Source organism: Procambarus clarkii, chromosome 22 (genome assembly GCF_040958095.1).
Source record: "Procambarus clarkii isolate CNS0578487 chromosome 22, FALCON_Pclarkii_2.0, whole genome shotgun sequence".
In the NCBI taxonomy this organism is placed as follows: Eukaryota; Metazoa; Arthropoda; class Malacostraca; order Decapoda; family Cambaridae; genus Procambarus; species Procambarus clarkii.
In genome coordinates this window covers 36,941,504-36,969,003 of record NC_091171.1, presented here as the reverse complement: position 1 = coordinate 36,969,003, position 27,500 = coordinate 36,941,504, and the positions used below count along the sequence as shown (strand labels likewise).

The 27,500-nt window shown below is 47.9% G+C and overlaps 2 protein-coding genes across 2 annotated transcripts in view; both read right to left on the bottom strand.

Annotated features, from left to right (window-relative positions):
- Nucleotides 1-27,500, bottom strand: part of LOC138367363 (uncharacterized) — a 293,394-nt gene that overhangs the window by 181,591 nt on the left and 84,303 nt on the right. The window lies entirely within an intron of this gene.
- LOC138367520 (autotransporter adhesin BpaC-like) lies at nt 13,084-14,861 on the bottom strand. Its single transcript, XM_069329203.1, has 2 exons — nt 14,856-14,861; nt 13,084-14,628 (listed from the first exon to the last, which is right to left on the bottom strand). The coding sequence occupies exons 1-2, from the start codon at nt 14,859-14,861 to the stop codon at nt 13,084-13,086; spliced, it is 1,551 nt and encodes a 516-aa protein (XP_069185304.1).

Below are 27,500 nucleotides of genomic sequence, written 5' to 3'. Positions count from 1 at the left end.
CTCATCACTATTTTCTTACCCCTTCCCGGCCACTGATAGCGTGTCAAAATTATCCCAGAAAACATCATATAACTTTCATCCCAATGAATCACTCCTCTATTGTTTTTACTTTTTCTTACATAAATTACAACGCCCAATAACTCGCCTTGAATTTATTTTCATTTTACAAGCCTGTGTTTACATGCTCAAAACCCCCTCCCCCCTCCCCACCCCCCAGGTGTCCGTCATCTTAAGAGGCGCCAAGTTCAATACGCGGGAACATTTCCCGCCAAATTTCTCTTCCCGCGCTCATAAAGTCGTAAATATCCGTTCTCTCTTTTTCCCGCGCGCGCCAAAATGAGGATAATACCAGCGTAATATAATAAGACATGAAAGAACACATGTTTTCACGATACGGGAAACAGAGAGGGAACGCTGACGGTGACAGACCGACGCCCTGTCCATTAGGTTTTTGGGATTCGCGGACATGTGTTGGTTATAGAAGAGCGATTGCCGCATGGCGCCGTTCGATTCCCCGATGATCCACATGGCTATGATGGGTATCGCTCATACACTACGTCCTCATATTCCGTCTTTACTCCCATGCGGCTTTACCTAGCTACTGGTGTTATGAGGTACTGGTGTTATGAGGTACTGGTGTTATGAGGTACTGGTGTTATGAGGTACTGGTGTTATGAGGTACTGGTGTTATGAGGTACTGGTGTTATGAGGTACTGGCGTTATGAGGTACTGGCGTTATGAGGTACTGGTGTTATGAGGTACTGGTGTTATGAGGTACTGGTGTTATGAGGTACTGGTGTTATGAGGTACTGGCGTTATGAGGTACTGGTGTTATGAGGTACTGGCGTTATGAGGTACTGGTGTTATGAGGTACTGGTGTTATGAGGTACTGGTGTTATGAGGTACTGGTGTTATGAGGTACTGGCGTTATGAGGTACTGGCGTTATGAGGTACTGGTGTTATGAGGTACTGGTGTTATGAGGTACTGGTGTTATGAGGTACTGGTGTTATGAGGTACTGGCGTTATGAGGTACTGGCGTTATGAGGTACTGGTGTTATTAGCTACTGGTGATATGAGGTACTGGTGTTATGAGGAACTGGTGTTATGAGGAACTGGCGTTATGAGGTACTGGTATTATGAGGTACTGGTGTTATGAGGTACTGGCGTTATGAGGTACTGGTGTTATGAGGTACTGGCGTTATGAGGTACTGGCGTTATGAGGTACTGGTGTTATTAGCTACTGGTGATATGAGGTACTGGTGTTATTAGCTACTGGTGATATGAGGTACTGGTGTTATGAGGAACTGGTGTTATGAGGAACTGGCGTTATGAGGTACTGGTATTATGAGGTACTGGTGTTATGAGGTACTGGCGTTATGAGGTACTGGTATTATGAGGTACTGGTGTTATGAGGTACTGGCGTTATGAGGTACTGGTATTATGAGGTACTGGTGTTATTAGCTACTGGTGATATGAGGTACTGGCGATATGAGGTACTGGTGTTATGAGGTACTGGCGTTATGAGGTACTGGTGTTATGAGGTACTGGCGATATGAGGAACTGGTGTTATGAGGTACTGGTGTTATGAGGTACTGGCGTTATGAGGAACTGGTGTTATGAGGTACTGGTGTTATGAGGTACTGGTGTTATGAGGTACTGGTGTTATGAGGTACTGGTGTTATGAGGAACTGGCGTTATGAGGTACTGGCGTTATGAGGTACTGGCGTTATGAGGTACTGGCGTTATGAGGTACTGGTGTTATGAGGTACTAGTGTTATGAGGTACTGGCGATATGAGGTACTGGCGTTATGAGGTACTGGTGTTATGAGGTACTGGCGTTATGAGGTACTGGCGTTATGAGGTACTGGTGTTATGAGGTACTGGCGTTATGAGGTACTGGTGTTATGAGGTACTGGTGTTATGAGGTACTGGCGTTATGAGGTACTGGCGTTATGAGGTACTGGCGTTATGAGGTACTGGCGTTATGAGGTACTGGTGTTATGAGGTACTGGCGTTATGAGGTACTGGCGTTATGAGGTACTGGTGTTATGAGGTACTGGCGTTATGAGGTACTGGCGTTATGAGGTACTGGCGTTATGAGGTACTGGCGTTATGAGGTACTGGCGTTATGAGGTACTGGTGTTATGAGGTACTGGCGTTATGAGGTACTGGTGTTATGAGGTACTGGTGTTATGAGGTACTGGCGTTATGAGGTACTGGCGTTATGAGGTACTGGCGTTATGAGGTACTGGTGTTATGAGGTACTGGCGTTATGAGGTACTGGCGTTATGAGGTACTGGTGTTATGAGGTACTGGTGTTATGAGGTACTGGTGTTATGAGGTACTGGCGTTATGAGGTAATGGCGTTATGAGGTACTGGCGTTATGAGGTACTGGTGTTATGAGGTACTGGTGTTATGAGGTACTGGCGTTATGAGGTACTGGTGTTATGAGGTACTGGCGTTATGAGGTACTGGTGTTATGAGGTACTGGCGTTATGAGGTACTGGTGTTATGAGGTACTGGTGTTATGAGGTACTGGTGTTATGAGGTACTGGTGTTATGAGGTACTAGTGTTATGAGGTACTGGTGTTATGAGGTACTGGTGTTATGAGGTACTGGCGTTATGAGGTACTGGTGTTATGAGGTACTGGTGTTATGAGGTACTGGTGTTATGAGGTACTGGTGTTATGAGGTACTGGTGTTATGAGGTACTGGTGTTATGAGGTACTGGCGTTATGAGGTACTGGTGTTATGAGGTACTGGCGTTATGAGGTACTGGCGTTATGAGGTACTGGTGTTATGAGGTACTGGCGTTATGAGGTACTGGTGTTATGAGGTACTGGCGTTATGAGTAACTAGAGTTACACGAGGCATCACACAAAAGAGGTATTCAGCCACAAGCGAGGACACCATATTACCGGAGATGAGAGATAGAGGGAGGCTGAGATCAGCATCACCAGGGGCCGCCCCGGGAGATGAGAGATGGAGGGAGGCTGAGATCAGCATCACCAGGAGCCGCCCCGGGAGATGAGAGATGGAGGGAGGCTGAGGTCAGCATCACCAGGGGCCGCCCCGGGAGATGAGAGATGGAGGGAGGCTGAGGTCAGCATCACCAGGGGCCGCCCCGGGAGATGAGAGATGGAGGGAGGCTGAGATCAGCATCACCAGGGGCCGCCCCGGGAGATGAGAGATGGAGGGAGGCTGAGTTCAGCATCACCAGGGGCCGCCCCGGGAGATGAGAGATAGAGGGAGGCTGAGGTCAGCATCACCAGGGGCCGCCCCGGGAGATGAGAGATGGAAGGAAGCTGAGGTCAGCATCACCAGGGGCCGCCCCGGGAGATGAGAGATAGAGGGAGGCTGAGGTCAGCATCACCAGGAGCCGCCCCGGGAGATGAGAGATGGAGGGAGGCTGAGGCCAGCATCACCAGGGGCCGCCCCGGGAGATGAGAGATAGAGGGAGGCTGAGATCAGCATCACCAGAGGCCGCCCCGGGAGATGAGAGATGGAGGGAGGCTGAGGCCAGCATCACCCGGGGCCTCCCCGGGAGATGAGAGATAGAGGGAGGCTGAGGTCAGCATCACCAGGGGCCGCCCCGGGAGATGAGAGATGTAGGGAGGCTGAGATCAGCATCACCAGGGGCCGCCCCGGGAACGTACATAATAACGCAGCTCAATTTTAACGTTAAAACCCCCCAGGCAGTGACGACGTTCCGTCATAAAGAGCAGGAGACGCTCGAAGGTGCAGTCATTAGAGTACCAGCACTATTGACGTGGAGACCCGGGCCTGGGTTCGAATCCCGAGGGTGGTCATAGGAATTTAAGTCATACCTATATTTGGGGAACAATCAGGTTTTAATTTGTATTTGGAAACTTTCCTTATAAAGACTACTCATAGCATAGTCGGAAGAGCTTATGGGCCTCACAAGCATGGGGGTGCAGGGTTCGAGACCCATATACAGCCCAGGTGAATGGGTAACAGAGTCACGTCCTGAACCATCTGGTATAGACAAGTCCACCTCTCGAAGCACGTTTATAGAAAACGTTCCACTAGACGTAAACAACAAGCCACCGCCATCTTTTCACGCCAAGATGAGGAAAAGAACTTGTTTTCCGTGTTTTTCATTCCCTTACGAGACGGAATACCACTCTACTACCTCCCCAGCATCCCTTTATACCTGCCCTTCACACTCATGCCTCTCTCACTCTCTCTCTCTCTCTCACTCTCTCACTCTCTCTCTCTCTCTCTCTCTCTCTCTCTCTCTCTCTCTCTCTCTCTCTCTCTCTCTCTCTCTCTCTCTCTCTCTCTTATCCCCTGAGGAACGTTGTTGACATTAATCTCGCTTTATGCGTCTCTTCATTCTCCCGCAAATAACTTTTAGAGCTCTCGGGGGAGGGAGAAGAGGAAAGAAAGAAGTGAAAGTAGAGGAAGGAAGTGGAAAAGGGAAAAGTTTACACTTATCGGGTCTGAAAACGTCGTTTTCGTGTATTGAAAACAAACGTTTTCAGGTTTGGTCTTCGGCGCCGAGTGAGGTCTTGTGGGGCAACACAGGTGTTTACGAGACCACTCACTACACGGCACCTGGCAGGTGTTTACGAGACCACTCACTACACGACACCTGGCAGGTGTTTACGAGACCACTCACTAAACACGACACCTGGCAGGTGTTTACGAGACCACTCACTACACGGCACCTGGCAGGTGTTTACGAGACCACTCACTACACGGCACCTGGCAGGTGTTTACGAGACCACTCACTACACGACACCTGGCAGGTGTTTACGAGACCACTCACTAAACACGGCACCTGGCAGGTGTTTTTCCTTATCTTCTAAAATTGTTTTCACTTCGGCAGCTCCTCTAAGCACAACCACAACACCTGGCCTAACCAATTATAGATCTAAGTGGAAACTTGTAATACACAATAATTTATACATATACTTGATAGAATGCCCATTTTTTAAATTAGGAAATACGACATCAAGATATCAACAAAAATAAAAAAATAAAGAAAAATAAATTCATGATAACTCAAAAAGAAAGATACGGAAAAATAAGACCAAAGTTCTCCACTGAGAACAGACCACAGCTGACAGAGAACACGGTGGGGAATGGGTCTCCATAAATACACCCAATTTCCAGCGAAACCCAAACACCCAACATGACCTAATCTAGGACAACCTAGGGGGCAAAAAATCATAATATTTAATCCTGTTTGTTTAGAAGATGGGTTGGGGGGGGCGTCACAGCTTGGTCATGCTGGACTTGAAAGAATAACAGGTTATTAAAGTTCAAATACATAGAGTTTCAACCACCAGGCTAAAATATATTATATATGAGAGGAACGAATTCCTAAGATCTAAAGTGAACGAAAATTTGATAATGGGAAAACCTATGAAGAAAGAGATTATTGGAAAAGTTATATTGATAGTTCGTTATTTTATACTCTTTAGTGCTCTGTTAAAATTGATTTCTGTCTTTTTAAAACCTGAATTACGACGGGATGGAAAGAGAGAGAGAGAGAGAGAGAGAGAGAGAGAGAGAGAGAGAGAGAGAGAGAGAGAGAGAGAGAGAGAGAGAGAGAGAGACAGACAGACAGACAGACAGAGAGGGAAGATAGGGGAATAATAAATTACTGTGGAGGCGAACTCAATAAACATATTCAATGTGAAATACAACGATCAATACTATTAGAAAACAACAATTCATTAACTGATCAGAGGTTGGAAAGACGAGGCTGAGGAGCTAACACTCGACCCTGCAAGCTCACCTTAAGAGTACCCACACATAAAAAACGAGTCACATCAAGGAGACGGAATTCAGTGTGAATTCAACATATCTGAATTCAGAATTCAGATATATTGTACACAATGTCCAACACGGGCCATCACTATGACCTTCCTTGGTCCTGGTGCGTGTAAGTGATTGAAATTGAAATTGAAATAAGTTTATTGAGGTAAAATACACACAAAGGGATGAGGTAGCTCAAGCTATTCTCACCCCGTTCAGTACATCGTGTTAATACATACATACACACACAAGTAAGTGATCACCCAGATGGGATGGACTTCTTCCTCTCAGTGTTGATTGATAAATGCGATGTAAAATTGCTAGAAACTGCTGTAAAACTTGGACAAATTGGCTGAATGGTTCAGCAAGTGACTACTAGAGTTCACCTCCATCACGTGCAATGACACTAGGAACAGGGGGGGAAATGAGGCGGAATTTAGATAAATAAAGACCTGAGGGTTGACACTACACCGAATATGTCTCCTGAATCCAACATCATCTGAAAAACATCAGCTGCATATGTAAGTTTTGCTAATATAAGAACGGCCTTTAAAATATTTTAAATGTGTCATTCAGAACCTTGAATACCATACGTCAGACTAATTCTCTAATATGCAGCGCAAGACACAAAATAAATCTAGAGAAAATCCTGATGAATTCCGCAAGACAAGACTCTGAGTTAAGAGGAAGACTAAAGGCATTAAAGCTCACATCAATGCCAGCGAGAATAAACAGGGAAGACGTGATCACTACATGAAAAATACTCAAGATAATAAACAAAACAATCAAGGAAAAACTACATGTCAGGATGGCCAACAAAGGGCATAAAAAGATGGAAACTAAGTATTCAACTGAGTCCCATAGACGTAAGTAATAAAGTTTAATAGACATAAACAATTTTAATCATTTTAAGGTGATTAAAGTTGGTACTATTCGAACTCTAATAGACGCAACTGCTTATCGGAGCAGGCGTGAAACTGAAATTGAAATAAGTTTATTGAGGTGAAATATACACAAAGGTATAAGGTAGCTCAAGCTATAGTAAGTTGCAGAAAGGTGCTGGGTGCCTCACAGATGGTAGACTGCCCCACAGATGGTAGACTGCCCCACAGATGGTAGACTGCTCCACAGATGGTAGACTGCCCCACAGATGGTAGACTGCCTCACAGATGGTAGACTGCCCCACAGATGGTAGACTGCCTCACAGATGGTAGACTGCCCCACAGATGGTAGACTGCCTCACAGATGGTAGACTGCCCCACAGAGAGCTAACTGCCCCACAGAGAGCTAACTGCCCCACAGAGAGATAACTGCCCCACAGAGAGCTAACTGCCCCACAGAGAGATAACTGCCCCACAGAGAGCTAACTGCCCCACAGAGAGATAACTGCCCCACAGAGAGATAACTGCCCCACAGAGAGTTAACTGCCCCACAGAGAGATAACTGCCCCACAGAGAGCTAACTGCCCCACAGAGAGCTAACTGCTCCACAGAGAGATAACTGCCCTACAGAGAGATAACTGCCCCACAGAGAGCTAACTGCCCCACAGAGAGATAACTGCCCCACAGAGAGCTAACTGCCCCACAGAGAGATAACTGCCCCACAGAGAGCTAACTGCCCCACAGAGAGCTAACTGCCCCACAGAGAGTTAACTGTCCCACAGAGAGTTAACTGCCCCACAGAGAGATAACTGTCCCACAGATGGTAGACTGCCCCACAGAGAGATAACTGCCCCACAGAGAGCAAACTGCCCCACAGAGAGATAACTGCCCCACAGAGAGTTAACTGCCCCACAGAGAGATAACTGCCCCACAGAGAGCTAACTGTCCCACAGATGGTAGACTGCCCCACAGAGAGATAACTGCCCCACAGAGAGCTAACTGCCCCACAGAGAGCTAACTGCCCCACAGATGGTAGACTGCCCCACAGAGAGCTAACTGTCCCACAGAGAGTTAACTGTCCCACAGAGAGTTAACTGCCCCAAAGATGGTTGACTGCCCCACAGATGGTAGACTGCCCCACAGAGAGCTAACTGCCCCACAGAGAGATAACTGCCCCACAGAGCTAACTGCCCCACAGAGAGCTAACTGCCCCACAGAGAGCTAACTGCCCCACAGAGAGCTAACTGTCCCACAGATGGTAGACTGCCCCACAGAGAGCTAACTGCCCCACAGAGAGCTAACTGCCCTACAGAGAGCTAACTGCCCCACAGATGGTAGACTGCCCCACAGAGAGCTAACTGCCCCACAGAGAGCTAACTGCCCCACAGATGGTAGACTGCCCCACAGAGAGCTAACTGCCCCACAGATGGTAGACTGCCCCACAGAGAGATAACTGCCCCACAGAGAGTTACCTGTCCCACAGAGAGTTAACTGCCCCACAGAGAGCTAACTGCCCCACAGAGAGATAACTGTCCTACAGAGAGTTAACTGTCCCACAGAGAGTTAACTGCCCCACAGAGAGCTAACTGCCCCACAGAGAGATAACTGCCCCACAGAGAGTTAACTGTCCCACAGAGAGATAACTGACCCACAGAGAGTTAACTGTCCCACAGAGAGTTAACTGTCCCACAGAGAGCTAACTGCCCCACAGAGAGCTAACTGCCCCACAGAGAGCTAACTGCCCCACAGATGGTAGACTGCCCCACAGAGAGCTAACTGCCCCACAGAGAGATAACTGCCCCACAGAGAGCTAACTGCCCCACAGAGAGATAACTGTCCCACAGAGAGATAACGGCCCCACAGAGATAACTGTCCCACAGAGAGTTAACTGTCCCACAGAGAGATAACTGCCCCACAGAGAGATAACTGCCCCACAGAGAGATAACTGCCCCACAGAGAGATAACTGTCCCACAGAGAGTTAACTGTCCCACAGAGAGCTAACTGTCCCACAGAGAGATAACTGCCCCACAGAGAGATAACTGCCCCACAGATCACAACGCCTAAGTGAGACCAATGTTTAGTATGCCGCCCCATCATAGAGACAAACTATCAAAAGAGACACATTAGAAAACTCGAGAAGGGTCAGAGGGTCGACACATAACTCATACCAGAATTGCGAGGTATGAAATAACGAAGAGAGACTGAAGGAACCAAACCTGACATCGCTAGAATGAGTTGGGTGAGATGGGGTACATGATGAAGGCGTACAAAATACTTAGGGATATTAACAGAGTTGAAAAAGAGGAAAATTAGACAACAGAAGAAGAGGAAAATTATACTTAGGGATATTAACAGAGTTGAAAAAGAAAATTAGACAACAGAAGGCATGGATGGGAGTTTGAGGCTCGAGTGTGTCATAGAAATGTAATAAAGTTTTCCTTTAGCGTAAGAGTATAGTGAGGAAATGGAATGACCTAAAGGAGCAGGTTGTAGAGGCTAACTTTATTTATAACTTACGCGTGGATATGAGTGGGAAATAAGTCAGGAGTAACTGAATTAGACAACCAGTGGATAGAAAAGCGGGACCCAAGAGCTAATGTACGATCATGCAGGCACAAATAGATGAACACACACACACACACACACACACATACACACACACACACACACACACAAACACACACACACACACACACACACACACACACACACACACACACACACACACACACACACACACACACACCCACACACACACATACACACACACACACACGCGCGCGCGCGCGAGAGTAGTGGGAAAAGGTAATGCACTTCAGGATCAGGTTGTGGAAGCAAATACTACTCACAATTTTAAAACTAGGTATGATAGGGAAATGGGACAGGAGTCATTGCTGTACACAACCGATAGATGGAAAGGCGGGATCCAAGAGTCAATGCTCGATCTTGCAAGCACAACTAGGTGAGTACGTATATATAAACAAAGCGTGAAGAAAGAGCAGAGGCAAAACACCCATAACGGACCGTTAATTAGAGATAACACTAATATTGAGCCACTCCAAGTCAAGGAAATGTTGGCTACAAGATGAGTTAACTGCAATAATTACATAACAAGCCTCCTTAACGACCAATTCGAGGCTGGACGAGAATCGTTTGAACCCTCACACGAACAATGGCTCTGCAGGGAATGGGGGTTGTCGGAGGAATTTATTCCTAATCATTTCTTTCTGGGCGGTTAATGGTTTTTTATTTTTAAAGAGGAGAAAATTTGGGTTGTGTGTGTGTACTCACCTATTTGTGCTTGCGGGGGTTGAGCTTTGGCTCTTTGGTCCCGCCTCTCAACTGTCAATCAACTGGTGTACAGATTCCTGAGCCTACTGGGCTCTATCATATCTACATTTAAACCTGTGTATGGAGTCAGCCATGTGTGTGTGTGTGTGTGTGTGTGTGTGTGTGTGTGTGTGTGTGTGTGTGGGTGTGTGTGTGTGTGTGTGTGTGTGTGTGTGTGTGTGTGTGTGTGTGTGTACTCACCTAGTTGTACTCACCTAGTCGTACTCACCTAGTTGTGCTTGCGGGGGTTGAGCTCTGGATCTTTGGTCTCGCCTCTCAACAGTCAATCAACTGGTGTACAGATTCCTGAGCCTATTGGGCTCTATCATATCTACACTTCAAACTGTGAATGGAGTCAGCCTCCACCACATCACTTCCTAGTGCATTCCATTTATTAACTACTCTGACACTGAAAAAAATCTTTCTAACGTCTCTGTGGCTCATCTGGGTACTAAGTTTCCACCTGTGTCCCCTTGTTCGTGTCCCACCCGTGCTGAAGAGTGTCTTTGTCCACCTTGTTAATTCCCTTGAGAATTTTGTAGGTGGTTATCATGTCTCCCCTTACTCTTCTGTTTTCCAGGGATGTGAGGTTCAACTCCTTTAGCCTTTCCTCGTAGCTCATTCCTCTCAGTTCCGAGACGAGCCTGGTGTCATACCGCTGAATCTTCTCTAACTTTGTCTTGTGTTTAACTATGTATGGACTCCAGGCTGGAGCTGCATATTCCAGGATTGGTCTGACATAAGTGGTATACAGGGTCCTGAACGATTCCTTACACAAGTTTCTAAAGGCAGTTCTTATGTTGGCCAGTCTAGCATATGCCGCTGACGATATCCTTTTGATGTTGGCCTCTGGGGACAGGTTCGGTGTGATATCAACCCCCAGATCTTTCTCTCTATTTGTCTCTTGCAGGATTTCACCTCCCAGATGGTAATTTGTGTTCAGCCTCCTGCTGTGTGTGTGTGTGTGTGTGTGTGTGTGTGTGTGTGTGTGTGTGTGTGTGTGTGTGTGTGTGTGTGTGTGCGTGTGTGTGTGCGTGTGAGTGTGTGTGTGTGTGTGTGTGTGTGTGTGTGTGTGTGTGTGTGTGTGTGTGTGTGTGTGTGTGTGTGTGTGTGTGTGTGTGTGTGTGTACTCACCTACTTGTACTCACCTAGTTGTGCTTGCGGGGGATGACCTCTGGCTCTTTGGTCCCGCCTCTCAACCGGCAATCAACAGGTGTACAGGTTCCTGAGCCTATTGGGCTCTATCATATCTACACTTGAAGCTGTGTATGGAGTCAGCCTCCACCACATCACCCCCTAATGCATTCCATTTGTCAACCACTCTGACACTAAAAAAGTTCTTTCTAATATCTCTGTGGCTCATTTGGGCACTCAGTTTCCACCTGTGTCCCCTTGTGCGTGTGCCCCTTGCGTTAAACAGCCTGTCTTTATCTACCCTATCAATTCCCTTCAGAATCTTGAATGTGGTGATCATGCCCCCCCTAACTCTTCTGTCTTCCAGCGAAGTGAGGTTTAATTCCCGTAGTCTCTCCTCGTAGCTCATACCTCTCAGCTCGGGTACTAGTCTGGTGGGAAATCTTTGAACCTTTTCCAGTTTAGTCTTATCCTTGACTAGATATGGACTCCATGCTGGGGCTGCATACTTCAGGATTGGCCTGACATATGTGGTATACAAAGTTCTGAATGATTCTTTACACAAATTTCTGAATGCCGTTCGTATGTTGGCCAGCCTGGCATATGCCGCTGACGTTATCCTCTTGATATGTGCTGCAGGAGACAGGTCTGGCGTGATATCAACTCCCAAGTCTTTTTCTTTCTCTGACTCCTGAAGAATTTCCTCTCCCAGATGATACCTTGTATTTGGCCTCCTGCTCCCTGCACCTATCTTCATTATATTACATTTGGTTGGGTTAAACTCTAACAACCACTTGTTCGACCATTCCTGCAGTTTGTCTAGGTCTTCTTGAAGCCTCAAACAGTCCTCTTCTGTCTTAATCCTTCTCATAATTTTGGCATCGTCCGCAAACATTGAGAGAAATGAATCGATACCCTCCGGGAGATCATTTACATATATCAGAAACAAGATAGGACCGAATACAGAGCCCTGTGGGACTCCACTGGTGACTTCACGCCAATCTGAGGTCTCACCCCTCACCGTAACTCTCTGCTTCCTATTGCTTAGGTACTCCCTTATCCACTGGAACACCTTACCAGCTACACCTGCCTGTCTCTCCAAGTGTGTGTGTGTGTGTGTGTGTGTGTGTGTGTGTGTGTGTGTGTGTGTGTGTGTGTGTGTGTGTGTGTGTGTGTGTGTGTGTGTGTGTATGTGTGTGTGTGTGTGCGCGCGTGCGTGTGTGTGTGTGTGTGTGTGTGTGTTTACTAGTTGTGTTTTGCGGGGGTTGAGCTTTGCTCTTTCGGCCCGCCTCTCAACTGTCAATCAACTGTTTACTAACTACCTTTTTTTTTTTTTTCTCTCTTTTTTTCCAACACCACACACACCCCAGGAAGCAGCCCGTGATAGCTGACTAACTCCCAGGTACCTATTTACTGCTAGGTAACAGGGCACTTAGGGTGAAAGAAACTTTGCCCATTTGTTTCTGCCTCGTGCGGGAATCGAACCCGCGCCACAGAATTACGAGTCCTGCGCGCTATCCACCAGGCTACGAGGCCCCTCACTGTGTGTGTGTGTGTGTGTGTGTGTGTGTGTGTGTGTGTGTGTGTGTGTGTGCGCGCGTGCGTGTGTGTGTGTGTGTGTTCACCTAGCCTTGCCGGGGTTGAGGTGCAGCTATTGGTTCTAACTACTCAACATTTCAGGATATTTCTTAGCCTCAGCCTGACACCCACAGAGTAACCCCACCATCCTCAGCACCTCTGGGGTGCCCCATGTGTTCCCTCCACCGTCGGGGACAGGAAGCCTGGGAATTCTAACTAACTCCCAAGTTCCTATTTAATGCTAGCTGAACAGTCCCATCAGGTGAATTTGTTTCTGCCTCGATCGGGAATCGAACCCGGGCCCCTTAGGGCTTTGACCCCCACTAGACCACTCGGCTCCGAGGACCTATGAGTACGGGCGTTGAGGCGTTCACACCGACACATGAACGCTCACCCCCGACACCTGAACGCTCACCCTCGACACCTGAACGCACACACCGACACCTGAACGCTCACCCTCGACACCTGAACGCTCAAACCCCGACACCTGAACGCTCACCCCCGACACCTGAACGCTCACCCCCGACACCTGAACGCTCACCCCCGTCACCTGAACGCTCACCCCCGTCACCTGAACGCTCACCCCCGACACCTGAACGCTCACCCCAGACACCTGAACGCTCACCCCAGACACCTGAACGCTCACCCCCGACACCTGAACGCTCACCCCAGACACCTGAACGCTCACCCCAGACACCTGAACGCTCACCACAGACACCTGAACGCTCACCCCAGACACCTGAACGCTCACCCCAGACACCTGAACGCTCACCCCAGACACCTGAACGCTCACCACAGACACCTGAACGCTCACCCCAGACACCTGAACGCTCACCACAGACACCTGAACGCTCACCCCAGACACCTGAACGCTCACCCTCGACACCTGAACGCTCACCCCCGACACCTGAACGCTCACCCCAGACACCTGAACGCTCACCCCCGACACCTGAACGCTCACCCCAGACACCTGAACGCTCACCCTCGACACCTGAACGCTCACCCCCGACACCTGAACGCTCACCCCAGACACCTGAACGCTCACCCCAGACACCTGAACGCTCACCCCCGACACCTGAACGCTCACCCCAGACACCTGAACGCTCACCCCAGACACCTGAACGCTCACCCCAGACACCTGAACGCTCACCCCAGACACCTGAACGCTCACCCCAGACACCTGAACGCTCACCCCAGACACCTGAACGCTCACCCCAGACACCTGAACGCTCACCCCAGACACCTGAACGCTCACCCCAGACACCTGAACGCTCACCACAGACACCTGAACGCTCACCCCAGACACCTGAACGCTCACCCCAGACACCTGAACGCTCACCCCAGACACCTGAACGCTCACCCCAGACACCTGAACGCTCACCCCAGACACCTGAACGCTCACCCCAGACACCTGAACGCTCACCCCAGACACCTGAACGCTCACCCCAGACACCTGAACGCTCACCACAGACACCTGAACGCTCACTCCAGACACCTGAACGCTCACCCCCGACACCTGAACGCTCACCACAGACACCTGAACGCTCACCACAGACACCTGAACGCTCACCCCAGACACCTGAACGCTCACCCCAGACACCTGAACGCTCACCCCCGACACCTGAACGCTCACCCCAGACACCTGAACGCTCACCCCCGACACCTGAACGCTCACCCCAGACACCTGAACGCTCACTCCAGACACCTGAACGCTCACCCCCGACACCTGAACGCTCACCACAGACACCTGAACGCTCACCGCAGACACCTGAACGCTCACCCCAGACACCTGAACGCTCACCCCAGACACCTGAACGCTCACCCCCGACACCTGAACGCTCACCCCAGACACCTGAACGCTCACCCCCGACACCTGAACGCTCACCACAGACACCTGAACGCTCACCCCAGACACCTGAACGCACAGACAACTGCCGAATGCACTCCAAAGTCGCGTTTTATCCAGAGCCTCGATAATGGAGAATGGAAAACAGCCCAAAATAGTTATCTCTGACTATCTGTAAATCCCACTTTGTAAACCGTTTACAACAGGGTAGAGCACCGGTCACAATTAACGGCGCTTGGCTCACTAACGCATAGGTGGGTGTAGACCACTCAGACACGGGACAAGCAGGAACATACCCACATATTACCGGCGTAACGTAATAGATCGGGGAATCGATGGATTGTTTCAAGCGTAGGTTAGACATACATTTGAATGAGTTAGGGTGGATATAAATAGGAGCTGCCTCGTATAGACAAATAAGCCTTCTGCATATTCCTATGTGCAACAAACTCTAACTCACACACATATATACATTTCAAGAGCTAACGTTAGGGGTCCAAGAGCTTGCGCCCGATCCTTCAGGCACAAATAGGTGAGAACACACACAGAACTTTGCAACGAGACTCGTCCCAGAGCTGTGAGGGATGAGGTATGGACCAGTCCCAGGGCTGTGAGGGATGAGGTATGGACCAGTCCCAGGGCTGTGAGGGATGAGGTATGGACCAGTCCCAGAGCTGCGAGGGATGAGGTATGGACCAGTCCCAGAGCTGCGAGGGATGAGGTATGGACCAGTCCCAGAGCTGTGAGGGATGAGGTATGGACCAGTCCCAGAGCTGTGAGGGATGAGGTATGGACCACTCCCAGAGCTGTGAGGGATGAGGTATGGACCACTCCCAGAGCTGCGATGGATGAGGTATGGACCACTCCCAGAGCTGTGAGGGATGAGGTATGGACCACTCCCAGAGCTGCGAGGGATGAGGTATGGACCACTCCCAGAGCTGTGAGGGATGAGGTAGGGACCACTCCCAGAGCTGTGAGGGATGAGGTATGGACCACTCCCAGAGCTGCGAGGGATGAGGTATGGACCACTCCCAGAGCTGTGAGTGATGAGATATGAAGAGAAACCGAAGGAACTAAACCTGACGACGCTAGAAAGGAGGAGGAAGAGAGGAGATATGATACAGACGTACAAAATACTTACAAGAATTGACAGGCTGGAAAAAGTGGAAATGTTTCAAATGAAAACCCACAGAACCAGGTGGTAATTATGAAATTGAGAAATTCAGGTGGCTTGAAACTCGAATATGTCAAAATGTTAGAAAGTTTTCTTTTATCTTATAGAGAGTGAGCAAATGGAACAACCTAAAGGTTGGTTGTAGAGGCAAATTCCATTTACAACTGTTAAAGTAGGTATGATAGGGAAATAGATCAGTTATAGATCTGATGCAACAAATAGATATTTGTTAAATTAGACAACCGCACGGTGGCATGGAAAGCGGGTTCCAAGAGCGAGAGCTCGATCCGGCAGACACAAACAGGTGAGTACAAATAAGGGCACACACACACACACACACACACACACACACACACACACACACACACACACACACACACACACACACACACACACACACACACACACACACACACACCTTCTACCCCACCCTTCTACCCCTCCCCTCCTCCCGAGTCCTCCCTCCCCCCTTTTCCTTCCCGTCCTCCCTCCCCTTTCACCCCATACCCTCCCTGTCCCTCCCCCTTCACTGGACCCCCCGCCCCTCATCCCAGTATCCTCTGAGACCCTGTTATCCACCTCACAGGTCCTCACACCCATGGAACAGCCTCCCCCACCAGCAGAACACTCACCAAGGAGGCGATTTGAGAAGGGACAGAAGAAAGTGAGCCTCAAAGCGATGTACACAAACATAGATGGAATTACAAATAAAGCAAATGAGCTTGGAGAACTGGTACTAGAGGAAAACCCAGACATAATAGCCCTCACAGAAACAAAGATCACGAAAACGATAACAAATGCAGTGTTCCCACAGGACTATTATGTTATGAGGAAAGAGAGAGAAGGAAGAGGTGGGGGTGGTGTAGCTCTGCTGATAAGACAAGGCTGGGATTTTGAGGAGATGGATATTCAGGGCTGTGAAGGTTTCAGTGACTACATAGCAGGTACTGTAACAAATGGAGGGAAAAAAATTATAGTCGCAGTCATATATAATCCACCACCAAATGACAGAAGACCTAGACAGGAATATGATAGAAACAACATGGCCACCATTAACATAATAGAAAGAGCAGCTTCTGTTGCTAGCAGGAATGGATCTGGACTACTAATTATGGGAGACTTCAACCATGGGAAGATAGATTGGAAGAACAGAGACCCGCATGGAGGACCAGAAACATGGAGAGCTAAGCTGCTGGACGTGGCAACAAGAAACTTTCTAAGCCAGCACACCAAAGAACCAACAAGAATGAGAGGAGAAGATGAACCAGCAATGCTTGATTTGATATTTACCCTAAATGAATGGGATATAAGGGAAGTTAAGATGGAAGCGCCCTTGGGAATGAGTGACCACAGTGTATTGAACTTTGAGTACCTGGTAGAGCTAGGACTTATCTCCCCCCAAAAAGAACTAGGAATCAAAAGGCTGGCATACCGAAAGGGGAATTATGAACAGATGAGAAGTTTCCTAAGTGAAATACCTTGGGACACAGACCTCAGAGACAAGTCTGTACAGGGTATGATGGACTATGTTACCCAAAAGTGTCAGGAGGCAGTAAACAGGTTCATCCCGGCCCAAAGGGAAAAATCCGAGAAGCAACAGAAGAATCCATGGTATAATAGGGCATGTATGGAAGCGAAGAAACTGAACAAAAAGGCGTGGAGGAACTTCCGGAATAACAGAACACCAGAAAGCAGAGAGAGATACCAGAGAACCAGGAATGAGTACGTCAGGGTGAGAAGAGAAGCAGAGAAAAATTTTGAAAATGATATAGCAAACAAAGCCAAGACCGAACCAAAGCTACTCCACAGTCACATCAGAAGGAAAACAACAGTGAAAGAACAGGTATTGAAACTTAGAACCGGCGAGGACAGGTATACAGAGAATGACAGAGAGGTGTGTGAGGAACTCAACAAGAGGTTCCAGGAGGTCTTCACAATAGAACAGGGTGAGGTCACTGTGCTAGGAGAAAGGGAGGTAAACCAGGCGGCCTTGGAGGAGTTCGAAATTACGAGAGAGGAGGTCAAGAGACACCTACTGGATCTGGATGTTAGAAAGGCTGTTGGTCCAGATGGGATCTCACCATGGGTACTGAAAGAGTGTGCAGAGGCACTTTGCCTGCCACTCTCCATAGTGTATAGTAAGTCACTAGAGACGGGAGACCTACCAGAAATATGGAAGACGGCGAATGTGGTCCCAATATACAAAAAGGGCGACAGACAAGAGGCACTGAACTACAGGCCAGTGTCCTTGACTTGCATACCATGCAAGGTGATGGAGAAGATCGTGAGAAAAAACCTGGTAACACATCTGGAGAGAAGGGACTTCGTGACAAATCGCCAACATGGATTCAGGGAGGGTAAATCTTGCCTTACAGGCTTGATAGAATTCTACGATCAGGTGACACAGATTAAGCAAGAAAGAGAGGGCTGGGCGGACTGCATTTTCTTGGATTGTCGGAAAGCCTTTGACACAGTACCGCATAAGAGGCTGGTACATAAGCTGGAGAGACAGGCAGGTGTAGCTGGTAAGGTGCTCCAGTGGATAAGGGAGTATCTAAGCAATAGGAAGCAGAGAGTTACGGTGAGGGGTGAGACCTCCGATTGGCGTGAAGTCACCAGTGGAGTCCCACAGGGCTCTGTACTCGGTCCTATCTTGTTTCTGATATATGTAAATGATCTCCCGGAGGGTATCGATTCATTTCTCTCAATGTTTGCGGACGATGCTAAAATTATGAGAAGGATTAAAACAGAAGAGGACTGTTTGAGGCTTCAAGAAGACCTAGACAAGCTGAAGGAATGGTCGAACAAATGGTTGTTAGAGTTTAACCCAACCAAATGTAATGTAATGAAGATAGGTGTAGGGAGCAGGAGGCCAGATACAAGGTATCATCTGGGAGAGGAAATTCTTCAGGAGTCAGAGAAGGAAAAAGACTTGGGGTTGATATCACGCCAGACCTGTCTCCTGCAGCACATATCAAGCGGATAACATCAGCGGCATATGCCAGGCTGGCCAACATACGAACGGCATTCAGAAACTTGTGTAAAGAATCATTCAGAACTTTGTATACCACATATGTCAGGCCAATCCTGGAGTATGCAGCCCCAGCATGGAATCCATATCTAGTCAAGGATAAGACTAAACTGGAAAAGGTTCAAAGATTTCCCACCAGACTAGTACCCGAGCTGAGAGGTATGAGCTACGAGGAGAGACTACGGGAATTAAACCTCACTTCGCTGGAAGACAGAAGAGTTAGGGGGGACATGATCACCACATTCAAGATTCTGAAGGGGATTGATAGGGTAGATAAAGACAGTCTATTTAACACAAGGGGAACACGCACAAGGGGACACAGGTGGAAACTGAGTGCCCAAATGAGCCACAGAGATATTAGAAAGAACTTTTTTAGTGTCAGAGTGGTTGACAAATGGAATGCATTAGGGGGTGATGTGGTGGAGGCTGACTCCATACACAGTTTCAAGTGTAGATATGACAGAGCCCGATAGGCTCAGGAATCTGTACACCTGTTGATTGACGGTTGAGAGGCGGGACCAAAGAGCCAGAGCTCAACCCCCGCAAACACAACTAGGTGAGTACAACTAGGTGAGTACACACACGCTGTTGAAGTTCAACCCGAGTAAATGCAAAGTAAAGAAACTAGGCAGTGGAAACAGGAGGCCAGGCATAGGATACAGAATAGGAGATGAAGTACTTAATGAAACAGACAGAGAGAAAGATCTAGGAGTTGATATCACACCAAACCTGTCTCCTGAAGCCCACATAAAGAGAATAACGTCTGCGGCATATGCGAGGCTGGCTAACATCAGAACGGCGTTCAGGAACCTGTGTAAGGAATCATTCAGAATCTTGTACACCACATATGTAAGACCAATCCTGGAGTATGCGGCCCCAGCATAGAGCCCGTACCTTGTCAAGCACAAGACGAAGCTGGAAAAAGTCCAAAGGTATGCTACTAGATTAGTCCCAGAACTAAGAGGCATGAGTTATGAGGAAAGGCTGCGGGAAATGCACCTTACGACACTGGAAGACAGAAGTGTAAGGGGGGACATGATCACAACCTACAAAATCCTCAGGGGAATCGACCGGGTAAACAAGGATGAACTATTCAACACTGGTGGGACGCGAACAAGGGGACACAGGTGGAAGCTGAGTACCCAAATGAGGCACAGAGACGTTAGAAAGAACTTTTTCAGTGTCAGAGTAGTTAGTAAATGGAATGCATTAGGAAGTGATGTGGTGGAGGCTGACTCCATACACAGTTTCAAATGTAGATATGATAGAGCCCAATAGGCTCAGGAATCTGTACACCAGTTGATTGACGGTTGAGAGGCGGGACCAAAGAGCCACAGCTCAACCCCCGCAAGCACAATTAGGTGAGTACACACCTGATCAAAGAGCCAAAGCTCAACCCCCGCAAGCACTATTAGGTAAGTACACACACACACACACACACACACACAGGTAGGAACCAATAGGACAGAGTGGAATGACAAGGACAAAGCAGCAGTGAATGAAGTACTAAAGGCACTAGACATGGAAGGGGCCGAGCATAGCATTGAGAAGGTTTTCAGGCTAGGCCGGTACAACAAAGACCGAGACCGAATGATAAAGATAGTGTTTGCAAACGAGAACACAAAGGAGAGGATCCTATCAAGGAAGAGCTCCCTGAAAAACGTGGGAAAATTAAAAAATGTATTCCTCCAGCGAGACATGACAAGGGAGGAGAGAGCCGTGGCGGCAGAAGCAAGGAAGAGGCGCAGGGCGAGAGGGGAAAACCAGGAAGTCACAGCTCCCAACACAACACCCCCAGAGGCGAGGGGGGAACCCACAACCAGCTACCCAGTAACACCAGAAGGGAGGACAACCCCGCCTCCCTCCTCTGCATAGAAAACCCCCCTACCCCAAACCCTCCCTGCCCCCACTCAAAAGTTCAGCCAAATCTCCCTCCCCCCAAACCCAATCCCCACCCTTCTACCCCTCCCCTCCTCCCGAGTCCTCCCTCCCCCCCTTTCCTTCCCGTCCTCCCTCCCCTTTCACCCCATACCCTCCCTGTCCCTCCCCCTTCACTGGATCCCCCGCCCCTCATTCCAGTATCCTCTGAGATCCTGTTACCCACCTCACAGGTCCTCACACCCATGGAACAGCCTCCCCCACCAGCAGAACACTCACCAAGGAGGCGATTTGAGAAGGGACAGAAGAAAGTGAGCCTCAAAGCGATGTACACTAACATAGATGGAATTACAAATAAAGCAAATGAGCTTGGAGAACTGGTACTAGAGGAAAACCCAGACATAATAGCCCTCACAGAAACAAAGATCACGAAAACAATAACAAATGCAGTGTTCCCACAGGACTATTATGTTATGCGGAAAGAGAGGGAAGGAAGAGGTGGGGGTGGTGTAGCTCTGCTGGTAAGAAAAGGCTGGGATTTTGAGGAGATGGATATTCAGGGCTGTGAAGGTTTCAGTGACTACATAGCAGGTACTGTAACAAATGGAGGGAAAAAAATTATAGTCGCAGTCATATATAATCCACCACCAAATGACAGAAGACCTAGACAGGAATATGATAGAAACAACATGGCCACCATTAACATAATAGAAAGAGCAGCTTCTGTTGCTAGCAGGAATGGATCTGGACTACTAATTATGGGAGACTTCAACCATGGGAAGATAGATTGGAAGAACAGAGACCCGCAAGGAGGACCAGAAACATGGAGAGCTAAGCTGCTGGACGTGACAACAAGAAACTTTCTAAGCCAGCATACCAAAGAGCCAACAAGAATGAGAGGAGAAGATGAACCAGCAATGCTTGATTTGATATTTACCCTAAATGAATGGGATATAAGGGAAGTTAAGATGGAAGCGCCCTTGGGAATGAGTGACCACAGTGTATTGAACTTTGAGTACCTGGTAGAGCTAGGACTTATCTCCCCCCAAAAAGAACTAGGAATCAAAAGGCTGGCATACCGAAAGGGGAATTATGAACAGATGAGAAGTTTCCTAAGTGAAATACCTTGGGACACAGACCTCAGAGACAAGTCTGTACAGGGTATGATGGACTATGTTACCCAAAAGTGTCAGGAGGCAGTAAACAGGTTCATCCCGGCCCGAAGGGAAAAATCCGAGAAGCAACAGAAGAATCCATGGTATAATAGGGCATGTATGGAAGCGAAGAAACTGAACAAAAAGGCGTGGAGGAACTTCCGGAATAACAGAACACCAGAAAGCAGGGAGAGATACCAGAGAACCAGGAATGAGTACGTCAGGGTGAGAAGAGAAGCAGAGAAAAATTTTGAAAATGATATAGCAAACAAAGCCAAGACCGAACCAAAGCTACTCCACAGTCACATCAGAAGGAAAACAACAGTGAAAGAACAGGTATTGAAACTTAGAACAGGCGAGGACAGGTATACAGAGAATGACAGAGAGGTGTGTGAGGAACTCAACAAGAGGTTCCAGGAGGTCTTCACAATAGAACAGGGTGAGGTCACTGTGCTAGGAGAAAGGGAGGTAAACCAGGCGGCCTTGGAGGAGTTCGAAATTACGAGAGAGGAGGTCAAGAGACACCTGCTGGATCTGGATGTTAGAAAGGCGGTTGGTCCAGATGGGATCTCACCATGGGTACTGAAAGAGTGTGCAGAGGCACTTTGCTTGCCACTCTCCATAGTGTATAGTAAATCACTAGAGACGGGAGACCTACCAGAAATATGGAAGACGGCGAATGTGGTCCCAATATACAAAAAGGGCGACAGACAAGAGGCACTGAACTACAGGCCAGTGTCCTTGACTTGTATACCATGCAAGGTGATGGAGAAGATCGTGAGGAAAAAACCTGGTAACACATCTGGAGAGAAGGGACTTCGTGACAAATCGCCAACATGGATTCAGGGAGGGTAAATCTTGCCTTACAGGCTTGATAGAATTCTACGATCAGGTGACACAGATTAAGCAAGAAAGAGAGGGCTGGGTGGACTGCATTTTCTTGGATTGTCGGAAAGCCTTTGACACAGTACCGCATAAGAGGCTGGTACATAAGCTGGAGAGACAGGCAGGTGTAGCTGGTAAGGTGCTCCAGTGGATAAGGGAGTATCTAAGCAATAGGAAGCAGAGAGTTACGGTGAGGGGTGAGACCTCCGATTGGCGTGAAGTCACCAGTGGAGTCCCACAGGGCTCTGTACTCGGTCCTATCTTGTTTCTGATATATGTAAATGATCTCCCGGAGGGTATCGATTCATTTCTCTCAATGTTTGCGGACGATGCTAAAATTATGAGAAGGATTAAAACAGAAGAGGACTGTTTGAGGCTTCAAGAAGACCTAGACAAGCTGAAGGAATGGTCGAACAAATGGTTGTTAGAGTTTAACCCAACCAAATGTAATGTAATGAAGATAGGTGTAGGGAGCAGGAGGCCAGATACAAGGTATCATCTGGGAGAGGAAATTCTTCAGGAGTCAGAGAAGGAAAAAGACTTGGGGGTTGATATCACGCCAGACCTGTCTCCTGCAGCACATATCAAGCGGATAACATCAGCGGCATATGCCAGGCTGGCCAACATACGAACGGCATTCAGAAACTTGTGTAAAGAATCATTCAGAACTTTGTATACCACATATGTCAGGCCAATCCTGGAGTATGCAGCCCCAGCATGGAGTCCATATCTAGTCAAGGATAAGACTAAACTGGAAAAGGTTCAAAGGTTTGCCACCAGACTAGTACCCGAGCTGAGAGGTATGAGCTACGAGGAGAGACTACGGGAATTAAACCTCACTTCGCTGGAAGACAGAAGAGTTAGGGGGGACATGATCACCACATTCAAGATTCTGAAGGGGATTGATAGGGTAGATAAAGACAGTCTATTTAACACAAGGGGAACACGCACAAGGGGACACAGGTGGAAACTGAGTGCCCAAATGAGCCACAGAGATATTAGAAAGAACTTTTTTAGTGTCAGAGTGGTTGACAAATGGAATGCATTAGGGGGTGATGTGGTGGAGGCTGACTCCATACACAGTTTCAAGTGTAGATATGACAGAGCCCGATAGGCTCAGGAATATGTACACCTGTTGATTGACGGTTGAGAGGCGGGACCAAAGAGCCAGAGCTCAACCCCCGCAAACACAACTAGGTGAGTACAACTAGGTGAGTACACACACACACACACACACACACACACACACACACACACACACACACACACACACACACACACACACACACACACACCCACACACACACACACACACACACACACACACACACACACCCACACACACACACACACACACTTCCAGAGGTTCTAGAGTCTAGACTCATTCCTCTCAATGTTTGTTGACGACGCCAAAATTACGAGAAAGATTAAGACAGAGGAGGACAGCTTGAGGCTTCAAGATGACATGAACAAACTGAAGGAATGGTCGAACAAATGGCTGTTAGAATTTAACCGGAGCAAATGTAATGATGATATGTGTAGGAAGCAGAAGGCCAGGTACAAGATACCATTTGGGAGATGAAATTCTTCAAGAATCAGAGAGTGAGAAAGATCTGTGGGTTGATATCACGCCAGACCTGTCCCCTGAAGCCCACATCAAAAGGATATCATCAGAGGCATACGCCAGGTTGGCCAACATAAGAACGGCCTTTAGAAACTTACGTAAGGAATAATTTAGAACCTCATATACCACGTACGTCAGAAAAATCCTAGAATATGCAGCTCCAGCGCGGAGTCCAAATCAAGTTATGGACAAGACTAAACTGAAGAAGGTTCAAAGGTATGCCAGTACCAGACTAGTACCCGAGCTGAGGGGAATGAGCTATGAGGAGAGACTACGGGAATTTAACATGTCGCTGGAAGAAAGGGTTAGGGGGGAGACATGATCACTACATACAAGATTCTTAGAGGAATTGATGGAGTAGATAAAGACAGTTTATTTAACACAGAGGACACACGCACAAGTGAACACAGGTGGAAACGGAGTAACCAAATGAGCCACGACATTAGAAAGAACTTTTTTAGTTTCAGAGTTGTTACCAATCAGAATGCATTAGGAAGTGATGTGGTGGAGGCTGACTCCATACACACTTTCAAGTGTAGATATGATAGAGCCCAATAGGCTCAGGAACCTGTACACCAGTTGATTGACGGTTGAGAGGCGGGACTAAAGAGCCGAAGCTCAACCCCCGCAAACACAATTAGGTGAGTGAACATCACAACACATTCACATATCCTCCCCCCCCACCCCCCCCCCCCCCACAACACATACTCCCAGTGTATCAATGCGACACAATTGCCCTTAATCTGTTTGGATCCCAACATCGACAAATATAATGTTGCACTAATCCTGATATTGCGTCGAGGATTTGCTGTTCCATTTGACTCCTCTTCCACCACGGAGCATTTTAAGAGAGAGAGAGAGAGAGAGAGAGAGAGAGAGAGAGAGAGAGAGAGAGAGAGAGAGAGAGAGAGAGAGAGAGAGAGAGAGAGAGAGAGAGAGAGAGAGAGAGAGAGAGAGAAAGAGAGAAAGAGAGAGACAGAGTGAGAGAGAGAGGCAGAAACACCGATTAAATCGATTATAAAAACCACTGCATTGCCCCGAAACAGCTAAAAATGTGCGATTAACTTGATAATCTCCGCCCTACCTGGTGCAGCCTCGTGAGAAGGTTGTCTTCTTGTTGATGGGCTTTCTGTTGCAGTTGGAATTCAGGTTCCCGCCCGGCAGGCACCCTTTTGGTTTACCTCAGCACCCACTGCTGTCAGAAATAGGCGGGTCATAGGTGGCACCACCAGATGATTCTTGTCTTGTGCCTGCAACGATCCGCCGATTTCCATGACGTTTCCTTCAGAGAGAGAGAGAGACAGAGAGAGACAGAGACAGAGACAGACAGACAGGTAGAGGGGGAGTGGGATATATAGGAGTAGTGGATTGGGGTTTGAGAGAAAGTGAAAGAATATAAGACTGAGCAAGAATTAGTAGGCGTGAGCGAGTGAAAAATAGACTAATAGACGGGGAGAGAGAGACAGAGACAGAGAGTAAAGGGAAGGGAAGAGACAGAGGACAGAATACAACCATCGCCTGCCCCTTCCACTTTTGGCCATAGCGCGCATACCAGCCAAAAGTGACGTTATTTTAAAGAGGACGAGTTTGCTGTATGGCGTATTATATAATATTTTCCTATGTGTCACTTCACTATTATATACGTTTCCACCACGTGTTTTCTACCTTTCCTTATGGTGCTATTCTTTCATCATATTTTGTCACTCAGCGGCTATTGGTGCTTGCAACAGGCATGTTAAGAGTAAACAATTACTCTACCCACTATATAACTTTCTTAAAGCGTCTCCAATGTATTTTATAATGCATAAACATATTATTATTGTTATATTATATATATATGATTGTCAAGTGCCTTGTTACGGAGCCTGGTTACCACTCGGAGCCTGGTTACCACTCGGAGCCTGGTTACCACTCGGAGCCTGGTTACCACTCGGAGCCTGGTTACCACTCGGAGCCGCCTCTGTCTTCTCACTAACCACCGAGAAATTCGTCTATGCACTCTAGAACTTCATTTAGATTATTGAATTTTAAATGGTTTTGTTTCGTGATTCAGTGTACTGAGGCGGTGTGTGTGTGTGGTAGACTCGCACTCTCGGGTTTCTATATAGACTGGCGACCTGTGGTGGGCGACCACTGCCACTGCTAGGGGGGGGGGAGGGGTGGTTTCCTGAGTTGTCAAGACGGAGAAAATACTGGGACACTAAGATGTGCAAAAGTGCGCCTCCTAACTTAACCTAACTGACCTAAGCATAGAAAACGTAGTGTGTGTGAACTGCTTTCTTTTCATAGTACATCCACATATATATATTTTGTTCCGGTGGTGGATTATATATACATATGTGTGGCCTGAAACAGCCACTTCGAGCCAGATGGAAGTGGTAACCCCGGCCCACCGTCCCCGCTCACTCCCGGTCATTAGTTGTTTGATACAATGATTGTTTGCTGGTTTCTCTTATCGTGTTCAACGTGTGTGTGTGTGTGTGTGTGTGTGTGTGTGTGTGTGTGTGTGTGTGTGTGTGTGTGTGTGTGTGTGTGTGTGTGTGTGTGTGTGTGTGTGTGTGTGTGTGTGTGTGTATACCTATTTGTACTCACCTATTTGTGCTTGCGGGGGGTTGAGCTCTGGCTCTTTGGTCCCGCCTCTCAACTGTCAATCAACTGGTGTACAGGTTCCTAAGCCTACTGGGCTCTATCATATCTACACTTGAAACTGTGTATGGAGTCAGCCTCCACCACATCACTTCCTAATGCATTCCATTTGTCAACCACTCTGACACTAAAAAAGTTCCTTCTAATATCTCTGTGGCTCATTTGGGCACTCAGTTTCCACCTGTGTCCCCTAGTGCGTGTTCCCCTTGTGTTAAATAGCCTGTCTTTATCTACCCTATCAATTTCCCTGAAAATCTTGAATGTGGTGATCATGTCCCCCCTAACTCTTCTGTCTTGCAGCGATGTGAGCTTTAATTCCCGTGGTCTCTCCTCGTAGCTCATACCTCTCAGCTCGGGTACTAGTCTGGTGGCAAACCTTTGAACCTTTTCCAGTTTAGTCTTATGCTGGACTAGATATGGACTCCATGCTGGGAATGCATACTCCAGGATTGGTATGACATATGTGATATACATAGTTCTGAATGATTCCTTACAAAAGTTTTGAAATGCCGTTCTTATGTTAGCCAGCCTAGCATATGCCGCTGATGT